The following is a 22,687-nucleotide window of genomic DNA, read 5'->3' as shown; positions in this document are numbered from 1 at the left end:
TGAGCCCCTACGTACACACATGGAAGTGGGCAACCTGTTATTTTCTCTTTCAGCATTAGTAAATAAAATAAACGTACGCGAGAAACAAGCAGTTTTTCTACGTGGATTTGCTTCCGAACTTGCGAAGCGTGACACAATGTATGCCACTGTTTGAGATGGAAAATTCCATTAATCGGGCTGGAGACAACTACGATTACTGCCAGCTGAATAGCTCGCCGTCCAAACAAATTACGTATTCTAAACACTTTTTATAAATGGGAGAAAAAAAGAATGGAATTATGGGACAACTGCCAAAGTAGCGATGCTTGGCGCTGAAAACAATCCCCAGAAGGTGATTTTTCTATCAAAGGAAAACAAAACAAAACATTGACACCGTTTGGCTAGTGGTTCTGCTCAGCACTAAATGTTTGGTGACTTTGCCAGTTCTAAGCGGGGTGCTAATTAATCGCGCCGGATTTGTGAGGCGCCATTTTCATCAGCGTCACTCAGGCCTGTCGGAGAGGCGTTTTTTTTTGGAAACCGCTGCCATTTGGTGGCTGTCAGTTGAGATTAGTCTGTGATTTACCCAAGATTTACATGAGAGTTGACAGCAGATTGTCGGAGCCTGGAGGTTTCAGGTATTTATAACTTTAGACATCACAGACGGTGAAACATTACTTTGCGTGTTAACTTAACTGTAAGTTCCTTGCAATGGTCATTAGAGGTTGTAGAGGGTTTTAAGTTTGTGTCTCAAAAAAGTGTTCAATTATTGATGGTATTTATGGTAATGCCTCTGCACATACATGTTTTCATTAATTAGTCTGAACCTAAACTCTGAAGTTACATTTTGGCAGTGGCCTACAGCTGCTACTAAGCCCTACTACAAATGTATACACACACACACACACACACACACACACACACACACACACACACACACACACAAATAGCAAATACACCTTCTTACATCTAACACATGGGAGGAGACTCCTTTCGTCTGGTTAACAGTCGACAGGAGTCTGTCATATTGAACCCTCTTCTCATGCCCAGAATGGATTCCGTCACGCGGTTCTCCCTCAGTGTGTCCGAAGCGAGCATACAGCTTAACCAACCATTAGCATTACGTTAGCACATTAGCATCACCTTTAGCACATTTGCATCACCCGCACACGTTAGCATCAACCGTGCGCGTGAATCGTCGGGACGCCGTGGTGGCACGCTTCTGACGCTATGGCCCTCGATCGGTCTCTCTCTCCTCAGCCCTCAGCTGTTTTGACCGCAACCTTACGTTCTCTCTCTCTCTCTCTCTCTCCCTCTCTCTCTCTCCCCTCCTCCCTCTGGCATGTCTTCCACTTTGTTCTACCTTCTCCTACACACGTTCTCTCGCTCTATCTCGCTCTCCTCCCTCACTCTTCCCTCGCCTCACCCCCTCTCTCTATAACTCACTACCTCTCCCCCCCCCCCCCACTCTCCATCACAAGCCTCTCTCCGTCTCTCACTATTGACACCTCTCACTCAGCACCTCCCTCCTAACCCCTCTATCTCTCAATCTCTCTCCCTCTCTTAACCCCTCTTCCTCTCACCCTCTCTCTCTCTCTGGCCCAATCCCATTTCCACCCCTTACCCCTCCCCCTTCAAAACAAGGGGGAGGGGTAAGGGGAAGAAATGGGATTGGGCCTCTCTCTCTCTCTCTCTCTCTCTCTCTCTCTCTCTCTCTCTCTCTCTCTCTCTCTCTCTCTCTCTCTCTCTCTCTCTCTCTCTCTCTCTCTCTCTCTCTCTCTCTCTCTCTCTCTCTCTCTCTCTCTCTCTCTCTCTCTCTCTCTCTCTCGTGTGTGCATTGCAGAAAAAACATGTGGTTTGGTGTGCAAAACATCTTTTTTTATGCTACAACTGAACTGCTTTTTGTACTTATATTACTTACTATATGTTTTTATCCACTGATCATCCATCCAGAGTATGAACACAGTACAATATAGCAAAAATACAGCCATCCTCCCCTCTGGGGGGGATGGCTGTATCCATCCATCATTCATCCATCCATCCCAACATGATGTACAAAGAAATCCATAAAATCCAAACAGGTCCACAAGTTGAAGAACAAAACCAACCAATCCTCACTTTTGCAAAACATTCCTTTATTATAAATAAATCTTTCTTTTGTATAAAAAACTCAGCATGCTTCAACCATGGCATTTGGACAGGGGTCACAATCTCGCGGCCCTCGTCCCAGTTAACCAAGACAGTGGGGAGGCGGGGGGGGGGGGGGGGGGGGGGGGGGGGGGGGAGGGGGGGGGGGGGAACACACACTCATTTCAGAATGCAGGGGAGGGCAAACGGGGGGGGGGGGGGGGGGGGGGGGGGAGGTTCCATCCATCAGACAACGGTGAGACAAGAATGAAAAAATCTTCACGACCACAAAAAATACTTACAGGTAGAGTAACAACAAACATGTTTTGAGTCTCATCAATTTTCCTCTCTAATTTTTCTTTTTGTACATACACATTTTTTTTTCAATGTTTATCTATCTCTTTTTCTGCTCCCCTGCTTTTGCCTTTTCCCACATTTTTTAACCACAATGTCGAAATGGTGTTGTTGATTTTTTTATTGTTTTGATCTGTGATTTTGTCGTATCTTTTTTTGGTTCGTTTCAACTTTATTCGTTGCCGTCCATCACTGATTTCATCACTGTCTGTTTTTTTTTATTTTCAAGTTATACCTTATGGTTAGACCAATGGGCTGTGACGAGCAGGGAAGCAGGCACACTTATTGGCTGTTTCTTTGTTCGTTGGTCCCTTCTCCTCTCCATGGTCCTAGGTTTCGATGAGGAACAGCGACAATACAAAATGTCTCATGCTTGATATTTTCCATTGGGAGCCCTGTGATGCCATTCTGGTGCACCCGACTGAGAGCAACGGTTTCCTTCCACTTTGAACGGCGCCATCCCCAATGAAGCCGTCCTCTCTCTCTCTCTCTCTCTCTCTCTCTCTCTCTCTCCTTCTCCTCTCATTCTCTCTTTTTCTCTCTCTCTTTTCACCACTTTCTTGTCTGGTTATTTCAGATGGCGTGATTGTTGTAGCTAACATACGTCGTCTTAGTTGATGAAGCTAGAGAAAGAGAGAGAGAGAGAGAGAGAGAGAGAGAGAGAGAGAGAGAGAGAGAGAGAGAGAGAGAGAGAGAGAGAGAAAGAGGGAAAAAGAAAGTCACAGGTAAGAAGAATGACTCCCAGTGACACAAAGAACTGTGAGAAAAGAAGTTGAGAGAGGAAAAAGAAGGGAAATAAAACTCCAGTGGTAGCTTTGAAACAGATATGGGACTTTTTGATCAGACTAAGGACATAAAATAGGAGAAAATGAGGCCGAAGGAGTAGAGGGAGAGGAAAGAAGAAATGTAATAAAAACATAACACAAACACAAACATAACAGTATTGTTCAAAATCTAAATGTGAACTATAAGAGAGAGAGATACGTACAGAGAGAGAGAGATACGTACAGAGAGAGAGAGAGAGAGAGAGAGAGAGAGAGAGAGAGAGAGAGAGAGAGAGAGAGAGAGAGAGAGCGCAAGAGAGAGCGAGGGTAGGGAAGAGCAAAAGAGAGAGAGAGAGAGAGGGGGGGGGGGGGGGGGCTCCTAGATAATGATGTGAAACTTGAATTTCCCAGGCTACTTTTTTATTTCCTTTAGTTTTATCCAAAGCCATTATGTTTGGGGAGCAGCCTCAAGCAATTCATGGTAAATGTCAATGTTACTGCAACATCCGCAGGCAATAAACTCTTCTATCGTCGTACTCTGGAGCTTTTTACCCCAGACTTCGAACAAAAAAACAAAGAAAACAAAAAACATTCACTGTCGGAGCCGAATTCAAAAAACGCCACGATTGAAGTTGTGTACGTCAGTGTTTCCATCAAAAAAAATTATCAAACTGAATAGAAATTATGACTTCATGCAAACTGCTCCAACTTTAACCATAATGTCAGTCCAGCCATAATGTAGTTAAAAATGTCCGCAGTGAACCTACGGTTTTTGTCATGTGTATTTGGAAAAGTCATCGAGCTGTTTTAAAGATAAATGTTTTCTTAGGTTCAGCAAAGTTCCGATCACACGCTATGTGTTTTTTATATGCATCATTTTTTATAGGAAAATTACTCACAGCACCTGATGCATTTTATCGTCTCGTTAGAAAGACCTTACAAAACCTAATTTATTTACCAGTGTAATGAGAGAAGACCTCACAGCCCTAATGCACATTCAAAGTAGTTATCAAGTCCTCACAAAACCGACCAACGTCAGCCGAGACCTCACAGCCCTGACACACATTCAAGGTGTAGTTATAAGGTCCTCAGTGAATCTAATGTATCTCATACAGTATGTGTGATCAAAATCCGTTGTGAAGCGAAGTGCTTTTTATATGTGTGCTCCAAAGAAAAGTCCCCAGAAAACCCCCCTGGCATCTTTTATATGTGTAGATAGAAAAGCCCTCAGTGTGCTCTTACTCACTGTTGGTCTCCATGCTGTCACAAAGCTCCGTTTTCACCTCTCCGTTGGGGCGGTCGCCTCCCTTCTGGCCAAGCTTGCCTGACATGGCGGCAGCTGTCACAATGGCCTGTTTTACAATGCAGCACAATACACGCATGCGCACACAATTGCATGACTACACAACAGACTCCAAATGTTGTTTTGAGTGGCAGATGAACATGAGACAGGGCAGGTCAAGGCTATCACTACATCTGCGCGCTCTTTATTCCCTCTCTGTCGTTCTGGGTATGTAATTGCGTATTGTTTATTGATATTTGATCATTTAGGGGGAGATTTGATCTTAAATGACACAGGTATTTGGGTCGGTCGGCTTAGCTCAGGAGGTAGTTGCCTAGTAGCAGAAGGTTGCTAGTTCAATCCCCGGCTCCTTCTAGCTGAGTGTCGAGGTGTCCCCGAGTAAGACGCCTCACCCTAACTGCTCCCGACGAGCCGGCTGTCGCCTTGCATTATTGAGTCTACCGTGAATGTGTGCATGGACTGTTGTAAGCGCACTCTGCTAAATGGCCTAAATGTAAATGTTGATGCCAGGATGCCTACAGGTTAGGCTGCATACATTAGGGATTGAACTCGGTGCCTTTTGGCTGGGAGTCAAACTCCTAAGCTGGAGCACTTTCTTAGCCTTATTACTGTTGTAGTTCATATTATTATTATTATTATCATTATTATTACTGTGTTTAACCTGTGGGAGTCAGTAAGGGAATAATGATTGTATTGTATTGGTTACATGTGGCAATAAAGTTGACTCATGTTGAGCTTATAAAGAAATGCTCATCACGGTCTCTGTATCTAAGGGCTCTCTGCACTGCTTACAACAGCACTCTTCCCCTAACCCTGAGCCCTCAATAATGTGAGCACACACAACCTCACACACACACAAACCGAAACACACACACACACACACACACACACATGCACACACGCACACACACACGCACGCACGCACGCACGCACGCCCGCCCGCTTGCCCGCGTGGACCCGCTGTGCTCGAGACTAAATGGATAGTTATTCTATTATTTAGAAGTGTAGCCCTGAGCATAGAGTGAGGACGTGGAGGCCATGATGTTCCTGTCGTTTCGTCTTCCTGCGCTGTAGGGAGGCATGGCATTCAGCGCTGACTGGCGTTGTTCGGTGTCACGGACCTGAGACGCTATCGTGTCAAACCAGTACTCTACAAGGTACAGGAATGCTCTTAGATTACTGAGAAACAACTAGCTACCGAGACGGTTGCTGCTGAATCACTGATCATTATGGTTACTAACTCCAAAGTCAGCAGTTGAATCATGGATAGATTTAGGTAATGAATTCTTCAATCATTTATAGTTATGCTTTCATCTAAATATATATTTTTGTTAATTTATTGATATATATTACCATGGGTTACTCTGTCAGGTGAGACGATAACAATCAAACTAACAGACAGACGTCAGTTATCATCCTAAATAAAGATCACAAAAGTTCTGAAAGAACAGAATCGTCGTGGCATCGGATGGGGGGCCCTGCCCTGTCCTTGGGGGGTCTGAGAATGTCAGACTAGCGGCTCCTAGCTGGTCCTAGCGGCTCATAGCTGCTCCTAGCAGGTTCTAGCTGGTCCTAGCAGCTCCTAGCGGGTCCTAGCGGCTCCTAGCTGGTCCTAGCGGCTCCTAGCTGGTCCTAGCGGCTCCTAGCTGGTCCTAGCGGCTCCTAGCTGGTCCTAGCGGCTCCTAGCGGCTCCTAGCTGGTCCTAGCTGGTCCTAGCGGCTCCTAGCCTGGTCCTAGCTGGTCCTAGCGACTCCTAGCGGCTCCTAGCTGGTCCTAGCTGGTCCTAGCGTGTCCTAGCGGCTCCTAGCGGGTCCTAGCTGCTCCTAGCTGCTCCTAGCGGCTCCTAGCGGCTCCTAGCGGCTCCTAGCTGGTCCTAGCTGGTCCTAGCGGCTCCTAGCGGCTCCTAGCGGCTCCTAGCCTGGTCCTAGCTGCTCCTAGCGGCTCCTAGCGGCTCCTAGCTGGTCCTAGCCGTCCCTAGCCGTCCCTAGCCTGGTCCTAGTGGCCCCTAGCGGCCCCCGTTAGCTCCTTGCAGCTCTTAGCGGATCCTAGCGGGTCCTATCCTGGTACCTTGAAGCTCCGCTTGCGCTTGGGGACGTTCTGCTCGGGGTGCAGCAGGATGACGTACACCTTGGGCATGTAGAGCAGGCCGAGGGACACTGAGGCGGACAGGCTGAGGGACACCGTCAGGGTGGTGGTCTGGATGTACATCTGGGGGCAGAGAGACAGACAGACACAGAGAGAGAGAGAGTTTGTTGTACATTTGTTTATTTTTGTATGTACCCTCATATTGGAGGTTGCCTCATGTGTATTTTGCTGTTAGTATTGGACATTTGTTTATTTGTGTGTATGCATTCGTATAATGTCGTTTTTCGATGCCAATTTAGATCTTATGGATTACATTGAGAATGGATTGTGAAAGAGAGAGAGAGAGAAAGGGAGAGAGACATAAATTGACTCATATATATAAGAGAGAGAGAGAGAGAGAGAGAGAGAGAGAGAGAGAGAGAGAGAGAGAGAGAGAGAGAGAGAGAGAGAGAGAGTGCAAATGTAACGATTATTGGCACAAATTAGAATGAACATAAAGGTGGTTGCTCCCGAAATGCCCTGTGGTCAGGTCATCCATATGCTATACGATATATATTTATCTCTTTCCTCGGCGTACTCTTCTAACTAAAGTGAAGTCTTGTGAATTCAGACTCTCATCTTTAAGGACCAATTAGTGCTCGGGGGGATCCTGCTCAAAGATGCCCTGCAGGTGGGCTGACAGCCCGGGGTTCCAACCTCTCAACCTCTCCGCTGGTCGTCCTAAACCCTACCCCTGTATCCAGCCTGCTTCTTATTAAATCCTGTCTGTTAACAAGGCCTTTTCGTCAAAGTCCATCTCCAAAGTGTTTACGTGCGAGCCACTGGACCCTGTGGGGGCGTGCGAGGTAAATTGAAGGGCGACTTTTTAAATGAACGGACCGAGTCAGTCAGGGAAGAAAACTTAACCGTACAGCGAAACCGTGTCTCAAATTGGGCTATTGGATCGTATCAATTACAGAGGGGAGATGGGTGGGGAAGATGTAATGATCCACAGTCAGATTAAGGAGAGCCGGGCCTATACACACACTTACACACAGAGAGACACACACACGGACAGACACACACACACACACACACACACACACACACACACACACACACACACACGCACGCACACTCAGTTACACACACACACACACACAAACACACTCAGTTACTCACACACATTCACACACACACACACACACACTCAGTTACACACACACACAAACTTACTCACACACACACACACACTCGCTCACTTACTCACACACACACACACACACACACACACACACACACACACACACACACACACACACACACACACACACACACACACACACACACACACTGTAGTGGACTGGCCATTAGATCCATGTGGGTCTTTTTCCAGTCATGGTGACAGAGCATCACCCTACCCCTGACAAGCTGTCATTACTATGGGGGTCCCCCGGCCCTTTAGGAGGGCCACCCCCACACCCTCTGAGGGGATCGGGCGACGCAAAGGGATGTGGCAAGAGGATGAGAGAGAGAGAGAGAGAGAGAGAGAGAGAGAGAGAGAGAGAGAGATAGGGGAGGGGAAGGGAAGGGAGGTGGACGAGGGAGTGAGACAGCAAGACAGACAGGGGGAGGCCGAGAGATAGAACATGTAGAGTAGAATACGGATGAATGAAAGACGAGGCAAAGAAGAGGCGGTGTCTAGATGAAAGACGGGGGGTGGGAGAGACATGGGAAGAGATGAAGGAGAAGGAGCAAACACAAGGAGAGACAGACGATCAGAAGTAGTGCGCCATTCAGGGAGGCAAGGAGAGAGAGAAGAGAAAGAGAGAGAGAGAGACGAGAGACGAGAGACGAGAGACAGAGACAGAGACAGAGACAGAGAGAGAGGGACGAGAGACGAGAGAGAGACGAGAGGGAGAGAGAGAGAGACGAGAGAGAGAGAGACGAGAGGGAGAGAGAGAGAGAGAGAGAGAGACGAGAGGGAGAGAGACGAGAGGGAGAAAGAGAGAGACGAGAGACAGAGCGAGAGCGAGAGAAACGGTCGAGATAGATCAATATAGAAAATAACGACAACGACAAAAAAAACCTGGTGAGACCCCAAGCCATCGGAAACACAAGCAGACAGCCACATCGTGACGCCAAACGTGTGACACACAGCAAACAGGGCGGGCTTCGATCTCTGTTCCCGCGGCAACCTCAAACCCCACGGACCACATGTGGTATTGGAGAAGACAGACAGACAGACAGACAGACAGACAGACAGACAGACAGACAGACAGACAGACAGACAGACAGGCTCGCAGACAGACAGACAGACAGACAGATGGACAGACAGACAGACAGACAGACAGACAGACAGACAGACAGACAGACAGACAGACAGGCAGGCTCGCAGACAGACAGACAGACAGACAGACAGACAGACAGACAGACAGATGGACAGGCATGCTTGCTGGTAACACACATAGACAGGAAGATTGGAAGAGGAGGCGGAGGAGGTGGTGGTGGTGGAGGAGGTGGTGGTGGTGGTGGAGGAGGTGGTGGTGGTGGTGGAGGAGGTGGATGGGTGTGAGGGAAGCAGAGGTGGAGGTGCCGGTGGGGATGGAGGATGCGGTGCTGGGGGAGGGGGTGGTCGATGAAGGAGGAGGGGACGGACCCGGGAGAAAGAGGGGAGGAGGTGTTGAAGGTGGAAGGGGGTGTCAGATAGGCAGAGGAGGAGGGAGGCTAAGAGGATACAGTGCTGGAGGAGGGGGAGGAGGGCATGGGACCGGCTGGAAGAGGGTAGGAGGTGGTGGAGGAGGTGGTGGAGGAGGTGGTGGAGGAGGTAGTCGAGGTGGAGGGGGGGTGAGAGATGCAGACGGGGTGGATAGGTGGCGGAAAACAAAATCCCTCTCTCTTGTTTCTGAAACGTAGCACTTAAAGCCATTTGTCTATTTGACAAATCGATTGTTCTAGAAGCATCTCTGTGGTTGAATGTAATAATTTATAGCTGCTATGGACGAACGTGTCATGTTGTACTGTAATGTAATGACTGAGAGAGAGGAGACAGCCCAGCACACTGACAGATGGACAGACATACAGCATGGGGAGCAGACAGCCAGCCAGACAGACAGACAGGCAGTCAGTCGGACAGAGTTATTGTATCAACCCAGGGCGTGAGAGCAGTGAGACACGGGGAGCAAACAGTCGACAAGATGGTGCGGTGGTTGATGCTCTGCTGCTGTTGCCGGCGGCGATACGTATCGGATATGATGAAAGTATTACCCAGAGACCCTTGCAACATTCACCCGCAGACAGAGAAGTAGACACACACAAACGCATACACACACACGCGCACGCAGACCCACATGCACACATCGACAAAACATTATGGCCTCAGTCTAACTGTGTGTAGAAGTATGTCCATTAGAGCAAGCACTTCAGAGCACAGTTAGTTATCAGAACACGCACACACACACACACACACTCAATCCCACACACACACACACACACTAAATCGGACACACACACACACACACAATCGGACACACACGCACACACACACACTCAATCACACACAAACACTCACACGCACACACACACACTCAATCACACACACTCAATCGCGCACACACACCCACACACACACACACACACTCAATCAGACACACACACTCAATCAGACACACACACTCAATCAGACACACACTCAATCAGACACACACACACACACACACACACACACACACACACACACACACACACACACACACACACACACACACACACACACACACACACACTTCTCATCAACCTCTTGCCTCTTATTGGTCATCTTCATTCCCAAACAGCAGCACTGTCACTGGTGGAAGTCCCCAAAGGTCAAACAGGTTTCCCCCACGCAACCGTAAAGTGAGGCTTCAAATGACTTCACACCGACAACCTCCACAGAGTGCGACGTACTTGTGTTGATTATGTATCCACCCTTTTCCCTCAAACCACTCTATGTTACGTCTCTGCTCTATTCTCCATCGCTGCCACCGGCAGGGAATTTGCCGGTTCCAGAATCTTTCGAATCCATTTTGTCGCAGTCCGTCCAGCGAGTATTTTGGTTTGGTCGACAGAGAAAAAACATCAAAAGCACTTTCCATTCAAGCTATTTCTATTAGAGATAATGCAATGCTCTGTTTTTATTGCCAGGTTATCTGGGTGTTATCACCTGCGCGTGGTAGTACCCTTTGGGAATTGCTCCTGAGTATATAAAGTAGGCTCTGAGGCCCCAAGGCGCTGGATCCCAATGTTTTATGATCCGGGAACACAGAGTTTGGTCTGGCAAATCTTGCCAGCCCAATGTAAATTTTTTTGTGCGTCTCGCCCCCCCACAAATGGTTTTAATCCAATCCACATCTGCCCATCATATCATCATATCCCAGTAAAGAACTTAGTAGTTGGTTGCTTATGCCTACCACTCAATGGTTTGTACATAATCACTGTTGGTATAAAAGGACAGTGGTACTTAAAGTACCACTGTCCTTTTTTACCAAAAAAATAAATAAATAAAAAAAATATCTATAACTTAAATCAGCAATCTCCCCCAAACGAATTACATATCAGGCCATCAGGCCTGCTTAAGTAGGATTCCATCCCCAAAGGATGTTTTGTTTTTATGACGTAAATTACTTTATGAAGAATATGGAAAAGGGACCGACCTATGATCCACCCTTCAAACTAATCAACAACAACCAAGGAACATCACAAGACAATGTCCTGCTTGGGATACACAGCCACAGCTCAATGAGTAGGTACCAGAGCTATCCTTACAGCATGCAATCCCATTTTAACAAAGCAGCAGCGGTAATGATGAAACCGAGCCTTTGACACAAAGTGAAGGAAATCTTTTGTTTTTCCAGGTATTTAGTTGATTTACGTACGCTCAATTCCGACAGGAGAAGGTCCCTCGATGTGAGCCCAATTTATCAGCCGGTATGGCTAACAAAGAGCTAGCAAAACAACACTCACCGTTCCACTTAACACACTTAACATACATTATCCATGCCCTCCAGCACTTTGAGGACACAAGAGTGCTCGTTCAGATTCACACTTGAGCAAAACCATAAATAAAGATACCTCTCAATTAAAAATGAAATAGCGAAGCAGCCACTTTCATCTGTAAGTCGGTTGGGAAGTCGAATAGTAGCTCCTCTTGAGGGAGGGGAACTCATCTGAATCTTTGGGGAGCCATTCATAAACAAAATGGGTGAAAGGGGAGCGATGCAAAGAGGAGGAGAAGGTGGTGGTGTAAGGAGGAGATGGATGGGAGGAGGAGGATGAGGAGGAAGTGGGAGAGGAGGAGGAGGAGGAGGAGGAGGAGGAGAATGAGGCACAGAAGGGGGGTGGATAAGGAGGGGAGCAGAGTAGAATGAGGATTGAGGGGGGAGAGGAGGAGAGGGAGCATGAGGAGGAAGTGGGAGAGGAGGAGGAAGATGAGGAGGGAGTGGGAGAGGAGGAGGAGGAAGAAGTGGGAGAGGAGGAGGAGGAGGATGAGGAGGATGAGGCATAGAAGGAGGTGGTGAAGGAGGGAGGCAGAGGAGGAGGAGGTGGGAGGGCAGGAGGAAGAGGAGGTGAAGGGGAAGATTAAGAAAAGAACAATAGGAAACATGGCCTTCAGTTAAAGTAAGGCAGTTGAGAGGAAGAGAGACAGAGAAGAGAGACATAGAGCACACGTTTGAACGCTAGATAAAATATTGGGGGGAAACAGACCACACAAAGAGTGAAGGCGAAAGGCTTATGTTAGGGTGGTCCAAATTGAGAATCCAACTCTTGCATTGTCGTAGCCAGGTGCACACATCTCTGTGTGCACATATGTATCCGAGCTAGTGAGCTTGTTTGTTTGTGGGTGTGTGTAAGTCAGACACCTGCTCTGTGGTGACAGCCCCTGAGGAGAAGCGTTGTTCCACACAGACAGAGACCGACAGCGCCTGTATGTGTGCTCTATGATATTTACATTCCTACAATTAACATCACTGCAAGCTGATGGTTTACATTATCGAACGCTGACCGAAATGAAATGCTCTCTCTCTCTCTCTCTCTCTCCTGAAGCTTTAGGGTATTTGTAGACATCTGTCCACCTTATGTAAAACACGCGCACGCACGCACGCACGCACGCACACACACACACACACACACACACACACACACACACACACACACACACACACACACACACACACACACACACACACACACACACACACACACACACACACACACACACACACGCACGCTTTCCTACTCTTGCATCCAGAAAAAAAACGGTGCACACAGTGAACAAACAACAAACACACCACATTTATTTCAAACACACACACATTGCATCTACATTGTGTTGTTCACAGGCAACCATATTGAAATACACACATGCACGCGTACACACACACATGCATACACAAACAGTGAGCGGTAATTATCTCCACTTGGTGTGTGTTTCAAAACACAAACATTTCTTCCCCTAATGGGCTGTTCTCAGGGAGCAGGTGTCTGAGTAACACACACACACACACACACACACACACACACACACACACACACACACACACACACACACACACACACGTGTGCAAACAGAGATCTGTGCCCGTGCACGCACACACACACGCACACACAAACAAACACACAACATCACAGACATGTGTGCAAACAGAGATCTGTGCCCGTGCACGCACACACACACACACACACACACACACACAAAAAGTCCATCATGGAGTTGAACAAATATTCACTGTGTGTGTGTCTGTGTGTGTGTGTGTGTGTGTGTGTGTGTGTGTGTGTGTGTGTGTGTACGTTTGTGCACATGCATGTGTGTGCGTATGTGTGTGCGTATGTACATTTGGAGCGTTAATAGGCTGCCAGGGCTGCACACCAGTGTATAATTGTCCACCGCAGCCGGCTGTCTTGGGAGATTTAGTCACACACACACACACACACACACACACACACACACACACACGCACACACACACACACACACACACACATTGGCTGTCTCGCTGCCTTACTACCAGAACAAAGGCGACCACCCAGTGTCACCCACCGCACTTCCTCTGCATCTCAACTAGCGACACGGAGGGAAGGAGGAACGACCCGTCTCGTCGGGTCTCATCCGTCTCCATCACGCCCAGACCACAGGCTGGTAGCGGAGAGCTCTCTGTCGTTAGATTCATTTGTTTACGTTGTATTCATTTTTATGTTTTATTCATTCGTTATATTTGATCTCCCGACGCCTCCTCCAAAGGAAGCAGCAACAACGGAAGATGAATTGAATTGGTAAAAGTTGCAAAAAGATAAACAAGTCTTTTTCTTTTTGATTTATGATTAGGCTGTAATCATGACTCATTTCGATCTGAGAATTCTCCTGACAACAAAATAGGAAACACACATTTGCACGTTCATTGATGCTAATATGTGTGTTTCCTTACAGAGAAGATGGATGACCTCACCCCATCTTGATCCACATTACACTGTTCGACAATACTGTAGATACACAGAGTGTTCCAACGTCCTCCACTAAAACTAGCCTTTATGTATCGCAAGGGATTTCACGCTTTTATTTTGAAAAGTCCTGTTAGTAACAGAGATGGGAGAGTGTATCCTTGGAAGCAGGAATGTGTTGCAGGAGGTACTGCATGAGCCTACTCGGCAGGGGTAACAAGCAGAGACAAATCAGCATTCACCGCACTCTGGCACACACACACACATGTGTACGCTCACAGACACAAACAAGTGTTCATACATACAGTAGATGTACACACACAACTGCACAAACACACACAAACACATGTGCGTGTCTACATATGCACACGGACAAACTAACAACGACATGCCTACACAAACAGACAAACACGTGCACACAACTGCACATACACAAACACACACACGTGTGTCTATACAAACAGACACACTAAAAGAGAAACACCTACACACACAGACAAACGTGCAACTGCATTCCACATCAACATGCATGCATTGCATGCACACATGCATTCAGTCAAACACTCAACTGCACACACAGACACGGAAACCTGCAGACACACAAACTTGCGCACACTCACACACATACAAATATACAGTTAAACATACTCACACACAAGCACAAACGCACGCACAGCAAGAGACGTAGTAATCCCAGGGAGGCCTGGAGTTTAGTGTGTTAAGAGCTCTGGTGTGTAGTGTGAATGGGAGCCACAAGACGGTGTGAATTAAGAGGGGGGGGGGAGGGGGGAGGAGGGGAGAGGCTTACAGTAGAGTTTTAGGTAAGCTGCCTCCTACAAGAGAGGATAATAACAGGAGTGGGGCAGGCTGCGTTTGTGCATGTGCGTATGTATGTAAATGTGTTTGTGTATCTGTGTGTTTGTGTGGATGGATATATATATATATATATATATATATATATATATATATATATATATATATATATATATACTGTATATATGGGGGGGAAGGAAACAGAACCAGGGAATAGGAGAACAATGGATGGTGAAGATGAAACAAGAGGAAGATGGAAATTGATCAAAGGGGGATTCGAGAGAAGAGAGAAAAAGACAGATGAAGAGTGAGGAAGAGAGAGAGAGAAAGAGGGAGAGAGAAATATGGACAAAAACAGAGGGAGGGAAAAAATGACAGGGGAAGAGAGAGAGAGAGAGAAAGAGAGAGAGGGAGCGAGAGAGAGTTGGAAGAAAGAGAGAGAGGGAAAGACAGAGAAAGACAGAGAGAGAGAGGGGAAGACAGAGGGAGAACGACAGAGCGAGAGAGCAAGAGAGTGAGAGAGTTTAGAACAGGGTACAGTGGACAAAGTACTACCAGAGATGTCTTGCATCATTTTTCGCTCAAATGTGTTCTCAAACGTTGCCGTTTTTTGGATGTCGAAAGAGGGATCATAGAAACGGGTATGGGAATTCGAAATGGGAGCAGTACAAGAGGGAGTAGAGCTTACAGTGGACAACCTTCTCTGTCTCAAAGCTTTACAGTGTTGCCTTCTCTCTCTCTCTTCATCACAATATGCATCAACCCACACATATACACCATGCCGAGCTCATCGTCAACCTTCTGACCGTTCCTTATGAACGGCTAGGCCTTGCAGGCCTTGCTAGGAATGCGTTTTCACGCAAATTATTATATCAAATATAATGAAGATATCTCAATGGTGAGGAAACCAAATCCCTACAATATCTTATTTATTATATTATTATATTTATACATTTATTATCTCTCTGTGTGTGTCTGTGTGTGTGTGTGTGTGTGTGTGTGTGTGTGTGTGTGTGTGTGTGTGTGTGTGTGTGTGTGTGTGTGTGTGTGTGTGTGTGTGTGTGTGTGTGTGTGTGTGTGTGTGTGTTTGAAAGGGACAGCATACTCTCCACCCACTAGCTCTTATTGAGCTGAAAAAACCTTGACTCTCTTCTGCTTTTCTGAAAGCCATGGAGATGTGAGTGTACTAATGTGTGTGTGTACGTGTACGTGTGTGTGTGTGTGTGTGTGTGTGTGTGTGTGTGTGTGTGTGTGTGTGTGTGTGTGTGTGTGTGTGTGTGTGTGTGTGTGTGTGTGTGTGTGTGTGTGTGTGTTAAGATGTCAACCTCATCAACATACTCACTCACATATGGACACACACACACACACACACACACAAACACACACCCAATACACAAGCTGCACAAACGTAGCCAAACAATCCTTCGCAGAAAGTTGCGCGCATACGACCATCAATAATTCAGCTGTAGCATGAGAGTGTGCTGCTACACATAGAGACACACACACAGACACACACACAAACAAACAAAAATCACAAATCCGCTTGTACATACAACACCGCACTGAGATTCCATGTAATTAGCATATCCCAAACTACAACCTTATATTGTAACTGGGAAGATTTTGCAATTAGTAGATATGGTTAAGTACAATCTTTTCGTTGCTAGGGAGTTTTGAATCCAACCTTGGAAGATTCTGTTTTCAGACCCTGATCTTCACAGTCTATCTGTATCATCCATGAGCAAGATGCCCCTAACTCACAAAACACAATTGTGTTTTGCCTTGAATATCAAACTTAACGACAGAAGTACTAAACGGGATTCAGGAAATTATTTTCTCTTTTATGGAGACTGTCGACTCCTCCCAGCCTTTTATCGACAGTATATCGCCGATATACTTTGTTTGAGGTGCGCTTCCAAAATCCGAGCGATATCTCACTATCCTCTGCCTCTCTGCCCTGTTTGCCTTTTATTGAAATGTGTTTTGGTGAAAATGTTGTTCGGCGCTTCAAATGGCCTTATCTGTTTTCTCTTGGCAGGAGAGGAGTCATGGGCCCTCTCAATAGATCATGCTCAGCTTGATGGCTATCTGAGACTTAAACAATAATACAGGCCTGGGAAACAGGATCAGATCTAGTGGGAGGGTACAAATGCACTTTGGCACACACAGAGAAACACACACACACACACACACACACACACACACACACACACACACACACACACACACACACACACACACACACACACACACACACACACACACACACACACACGTGTGCGTGCATGCAGGCAAAGACACAAACACACACACTCACAAACACGGAAACCTACACCCACGCATTCACAGAGACAGACACACACACACATGCACGTGCATGCAGGCAAAGACACAAACAAAAGCGCACACTCATGCATACAAACAGGCACACACATATGCTTGCGCACATTCAGCCAGATACATGCACTCTCACGCACACACACACACACATGAACACACAGCAGATGTGGTTACGGTACAAACACTTTTATAGGTGTAGTTTAAGTAGGGTTAGGCAAAATAGCTCACGAAAGGCTTTTCCAATGCACTTTTGAAAACAGGGTGTTCACCTCAATCAGAAGTCGACTTTGAATTTAATCTATCTGTGGATATAATCATAAACAGCTTTTCTACAAGAAACTGGGAGCCACATGTAGTACTCCACAAAAGAGTACAAGCAGTATATTGCTTGTTACGTTCGGAAACGGGGGAAATACATCAATCAACTCGGCACTTTATATTGTTTTCTCCATTTGGCTTTTAATTGTGTCAAGAAATTCTCCTGCAAATTGAATGAGTGGAACGTAGTTGTTTTTTTGTGTCGAAACGCACCGAGTCAAGTCAAAGGTCTGACTGGAATAAACAAGTTGAGTGAAAAAGCATCTGGAGCAAAGGAAAGCAAGTCTCGAGCGTGGCTGTTAAGTACAGTAGGCTTGGGTTGTTGTTTCACTCTCAAGCTCTCAGGATCTGTCTCCCTGCATCTCGCATTCTCTCTCCAGGAAATGTGATCCGCCGAACCTCTTGAACCCAGCAGGAGGTGAAGTAAACAGATGAAACACAAATGTACCCGCACCGACATACACACACACACACAAACACAGACATAGATGCAGACACACACCGCTCTCTCTCACACAACCACAGACACACAGGCACACACACACACAGGCACATACACACACACACAGATACTGAAGCCTCCCTTAGGAGAGGAATTACACAGGTTTACACCAGATCACTGCAGCGTGACAGATATCAGCTCAAAGGACAGCACCACAGGTACAACCCTGACGGTAGCCTCCGTTAACACAACCCTGACGGTAGCCTCCGTTAACACAACCCTGACGGTAGCCTCCGTTAACACAACCCTGACGGTAGCCTCCGTTAACACAACCCTGACGGTAGCCTCTGTTAACACAACCCTGACGGTAGCCTCCGTTAACACAACCCTGACGGTAGCCTCCGTTAACACAACCCTGACGGTAGCCTCCGTTAACACAACCCTGACGGTAGCCTCCGTTAACACAACCCTGACGGTAGCCTCTGTTAACACAACCCTGACGGTAGCCTCCGTTAAGACAACCCTGACGTGAGAGCCTGGAGGAAGGGCCTGACATGTGGGGTCAGACCATGCTACCATCAACCATTGACAGAACAGTGATCAGTTAGCATGATAAGCACCATGGAAAGCACTATCAGCTTTCCACTATCACAGTAGGGTAGGATCAGCACCATGGACAGAATACTGTTCACTCATTAAAGGTCCCATGACATGCTATTTTATGTATTCTTTAACATAGGTATTAGTGGGCAACTAACACAGTATTCAAAGACGTTCCCTAAATTCAGCCGTGGTGCAGAGTTACAGCCACTCCGAGCCAGTCGCACATTGAGCTTCCCCCAAATGCGCTGTTTCGGTGGGCGTGTCAAGGAGGAGGGTGGGGGTGTGGCCCTGAGCAGCTTGTTCTGTAAATATTCTAGAACACACGGGAGTCCTGGAGCTCTATATCTAAATATTATCATATAGCCTACACAGATATCTATATCATATAATATATATTATCACGGCCAAAACCTGTGTGAGCCGATATTATGAATCTCAAACGACCGCGTTGGGTTCTCCGACGTTCCTGGTTCTTCAACGTCCACATCAATGTGAATACACACACTGTAACGCAAGTGTTTCTTGTCGGTTCTTTGACGAGTCTTGTCACAACGAGACTGTCGTGGGGGTTATCTGAGCCATGGTTGAGAAGGAATTGGGGGAAAGGAACTTTGGTTTGACTCGCTGAAGTACATGAACTGCGACATGCCGCCGGTTGCCGGGAGGCACCATCGCCCGGCAGCGGGCAGCCGGCAGCAGGCAGCGCGCGGTTCAGTCGACTTCAGGTTGATATGAAAGTGGAAGAACCAGAGACGTCGCAGAACCCGACAAAGTCGTTTGTGATTCATAATATCGTCTGGAGGCGCACACAATATGTTATATGATATTGATATCTATGTATTATGATATTATTTAGATATAGAGCTCCAGGACTGTAACGCAAGTGTTGTACACTTCCTTGTTATTTGGATAACCGTTCTGCTGTTGGTCTGATGGCGCATAACACGTCGGTCTCTCGTATCTGGTATTTCTACAACGAGACTCGTATTGGGGGTTATCTCAGCCAAGGTTGAGAATGAATTGGGGGGAAGGAACTTTGGCTTTGACTCCCTCAAGAACATGAACCACGACATGGAGGAGAAAGGGATTGTTGGCGGCGAATGTCTCCCGCTTGAGCCCCGCTGAGGGACCACCGCCGGAGGCGGAGGTGCATAAGCGCTGCCCGGCAAAGATCCCTTTCTCCTCCTTGTCGTGGTTCATGTTCTTGAGGGAGTCAAAGCCAAAGTTCCTTCCCCCCAATTCATTCTCAACCTTGGCTGAGATAACCCCCAATACGAGTCTCGTTGTAGAAATACCAGAGACGAGAGTCCGACGTGTTATGCGCCATCACACCAACAGCAGAACGGTTATCCAAATAACAAGGAAGTGTACAACACTTGCGTGACAGTCCTGGAGCTCTATATCTAAATAATATCATATAATACATAGATATCTATATCATATAACATATTGTGTGCGCCTCCAGACGATATTATGAATCACAAACGACTTTGTCGGGTTCTGCGACGTCTCTGGTTCTTCCACTTTCACATCAACCTGAAGTCGACTGAACCGCGCGCTGCCGGCTGCCCGCTGCCGGGCGATGGTGCCTCGCAGCAACCGGCGGGATGTCGCAGTTCATGTACTTCAGCGAGTCAAACCAAAGTTCCTTTCCCCCAATTCCTTCTCAACCATGGCTCAGATAACCCCCACGACAGTCTCGTTGTGGAAATACAAGACACGTCAAAGAACCGACAAGAAACACTTGCGTTACAGTGTGTGTATTCACACACACACATGTGGCGCTCGCACGGTCGAGTCTCATTGGCGGGCCAACGTCTCTGGGCGGGCCAGGCAGAGTAAGGGGAGGAGCTGAGATTCCTGATGACGTCATGAGCACAGACATTCCAAATCAGCGCGCTTGAGCCTCCGTTTTTTCAAAGGCGAGCAGAACAGCTAGTGCTAGTTTTACACCAAACGCAAGTTTTAGCCACTGGGGGACCATAGGCAGGCTAGGGGAACTCATATTTATGTTAGAAAACCTCCCAAAGTGAGATTTTCATGTCATGGGACCTTTAAGATCAGCATTAACAGAACAGTGAGGTAGGATCAGCACCATGGACAGAACACTGGGGTAGGATCAGCACCATGGACAGAGCACTGAGGTAGGATCAGCACCATGGACAGAGCCCTGGGGTAGGATCAGCACCATGGACAGAGCACTGAGGTAGGATCAGCACCATGGACAGAACACTGAGGTAGGATCAGCACCATGGAGACAACACTGAGGTAGGATCAGCACCATGGAGAGCAGAGAGCAGTATAGTGATCAGCATTATGAGCATTACCATAATTAGGCCCAATTATCAGCAGCATGGTCATCCGTGCTCACAGCCTCCATGATCAGAACCATGGAGCGTACCATCCAGGATGGGTAGAGGACAACAGACCAATCAGTCACCAAGATCGAGACCATGGAGAGCACTGTGAAGAGTGCTTCTGCACCAGGTGTATCCCCGGGACAGCGCTATTAGCCTCGCCGTCGTGTAATGAATAGTAACGTCCCACTCTGTACCACCCCTCTATTAAATGAGATTGAAAACCCAGTTGCAATTATTATAATTCATCACTCCACACAGTTGGGACTGTGCAAACCTGCACACAAAACGGCTCGCTCACGCACACACACACACACACACACGCGCACCCACACACACACACACACACACACACACAAACACACTCATACACCCGCCCACCCACACACAAAAAAACACACACACACACACACACACACGCACGCTTTCATACGCATACACACTCATACACCCGCCCACCGACACACAAACACACACCCACCCCACCCTCCCCCACACACACGCATAGACTCGCTCACTAACCCACACAAACACCCTCTCACACACACAAACACAAACACACACCCACCCAGACAAAAACACATCCAACCATCCATCCATGCACACGCCCACCGATACACACCCTCTCCCACACACACACCAACCCACCCACACACACACACACACAATCCGATCCGCACTCACCCGCTCGGCCGACTGCGACGTGCCGAAGAAGATGGGGATGAAGGCCAGCCAGACGATGCAGGTGGTGTACATGGTGAAGCCGATGGGCTTGGCCTCGTTGAAGGTCTCGGGCACGCCGCGCGTCTTGATGGCGTACACCGTGCACGTGACCATGAGCAGGATGGAGTAGCCCAGCGAGCAGATGAGCGACAGGTCCGAGATGTCGCACTTGAGCACGCCGCGGGCGGAGGCGGGGTCCTGCGTGCGCTGCTCGCCGTAGTCAACCACCGTGTGCGGAGGGTCGACGGCGAACCACACGAAGACGCCCAGGAGCTGCACCGAGATCAGGGAGAAGGTGATGGCCAGCTGGGAGGCCGGCGAGATGAACCTGGAGGGGGAGGTGGGGAGGAGAGAGGAGGTGGTGGGGAGGGGGTGGGGAGGGGAGAGGTGGTGGTGGGGAGAGGGTGGGGAGGGGAGGGTGGAGGAGGAGAGGCGTGGGGAGAGGGCGGCGGGGAGAGAGGTGGTGGTGGGGAGAGGGTGGGGGAGGAGAGAGGTGGTGGTAGGGAGAGGGTGGGGGAGGAGAGAGGTGGTGGTAGGGAGAGGGTGGGGGAGGAGAGAGGGTGGAGAGGAGAGGGCGGGGGGGAGAGTGGTGGGGGAGGGGAGGGTGGGGGAGGGTGGAGAGGGTGGGGGAGAGAGAGGTGGGGGAGGGGAGGGTTGGGGAGGAGAGGGGTGGGGAGAGGGTGAGGGAGGAGAGAGGGTGGAGAGGAGAGGGACGGGGGGAGAGAGGTGGGGGAGGGGATGGTGGGGGAGGAGAGGGGTGAGGAGAGGGTGGGGGGGAGAGGAGAGAGGTGGTGGGGGGGAGGGGAGGGTTGGGGAGGAGAGGGGTGGGGAGAGGGTGAGGGAGGAGAGAGGGTGGAGAGGAGAGGGACGGGGGGAGAGAGGTGGGGGAGGGGATGGTGGGGGAGGAGAGGGGTGAGGAGAGGGTGGGGGGGAGAGGAGAGAGGTGGTGGGGGGGAGGGGAGGGTGGGGGAGGAGAGGGTGGGGGAGAGAGGTGGTGGTGGGAGAGGGTGGAGGAGGAGAGAGGTGGT

General features: G+C 48.3%; 1 protein-coding gene across 6 annotated transcripts in view; it reads right to left on the bottom strand.

The window, feature by feature from the left end:
- Positions 1-2,335: 2,335 nt before the first annotated feature.
- The window catches only part of grm8a (glutamate receptor, metabotropic 8a), a 234,735-nt gene continuing 214,383 nt past the window's right edge, over positions 2,336-22,687 (bottom strand). For 3 of the 6 annotated variants that reach the window (XM_030341944.1, XM_030341946.1, XM_030341950.1), the window contains 4 exons: positions 21,621-21,987; positions 6,595-6,735; positions 4,471-4,576; positions 2,336-3,083 (listed from right to left, as the gene is read on the bottom strand). In XM_030341944.1, the coding sequence (XP_030197804.1) occupies positions 3,034-3,083; positions 4,471-4,576; positions 6,595-6,735; positions 21,621-21,987 (664 nt within the window). In that variant the 3' untranslated portion in view covers positions 2,336-3,033. Of the gene's footprint in view, positions 3,084-4,466; positions 4,577-6,594; positions 6,736-21,620; positions 21,988-22,687 lie in introns of all 6 variants that reach the window. The other 3 variants (XM_030341947.1, XM_030341949.1, XM_030341948.1) reach the window with 3 other exon arrangements.

This window comes from Gadus morhua, chromosome 19, assembly GCF_902167405.1.
Source record: "Gadus morhua chromosome 19, gadMor3.0, whole genome shotgun sequence".
NCBI classification, from domain to species: domain Eukaryota; kingdom Metazoa; phylum Chordata; class Actinopteri; order Gadiformes; family Gadidae; genus Gadus; species Gadus morhua.
The sequence above is the reverse complement of the archived record's forward strand: the minus strand, read 5'-3'. Positions and strand labels throughout refer to the sequence as shown.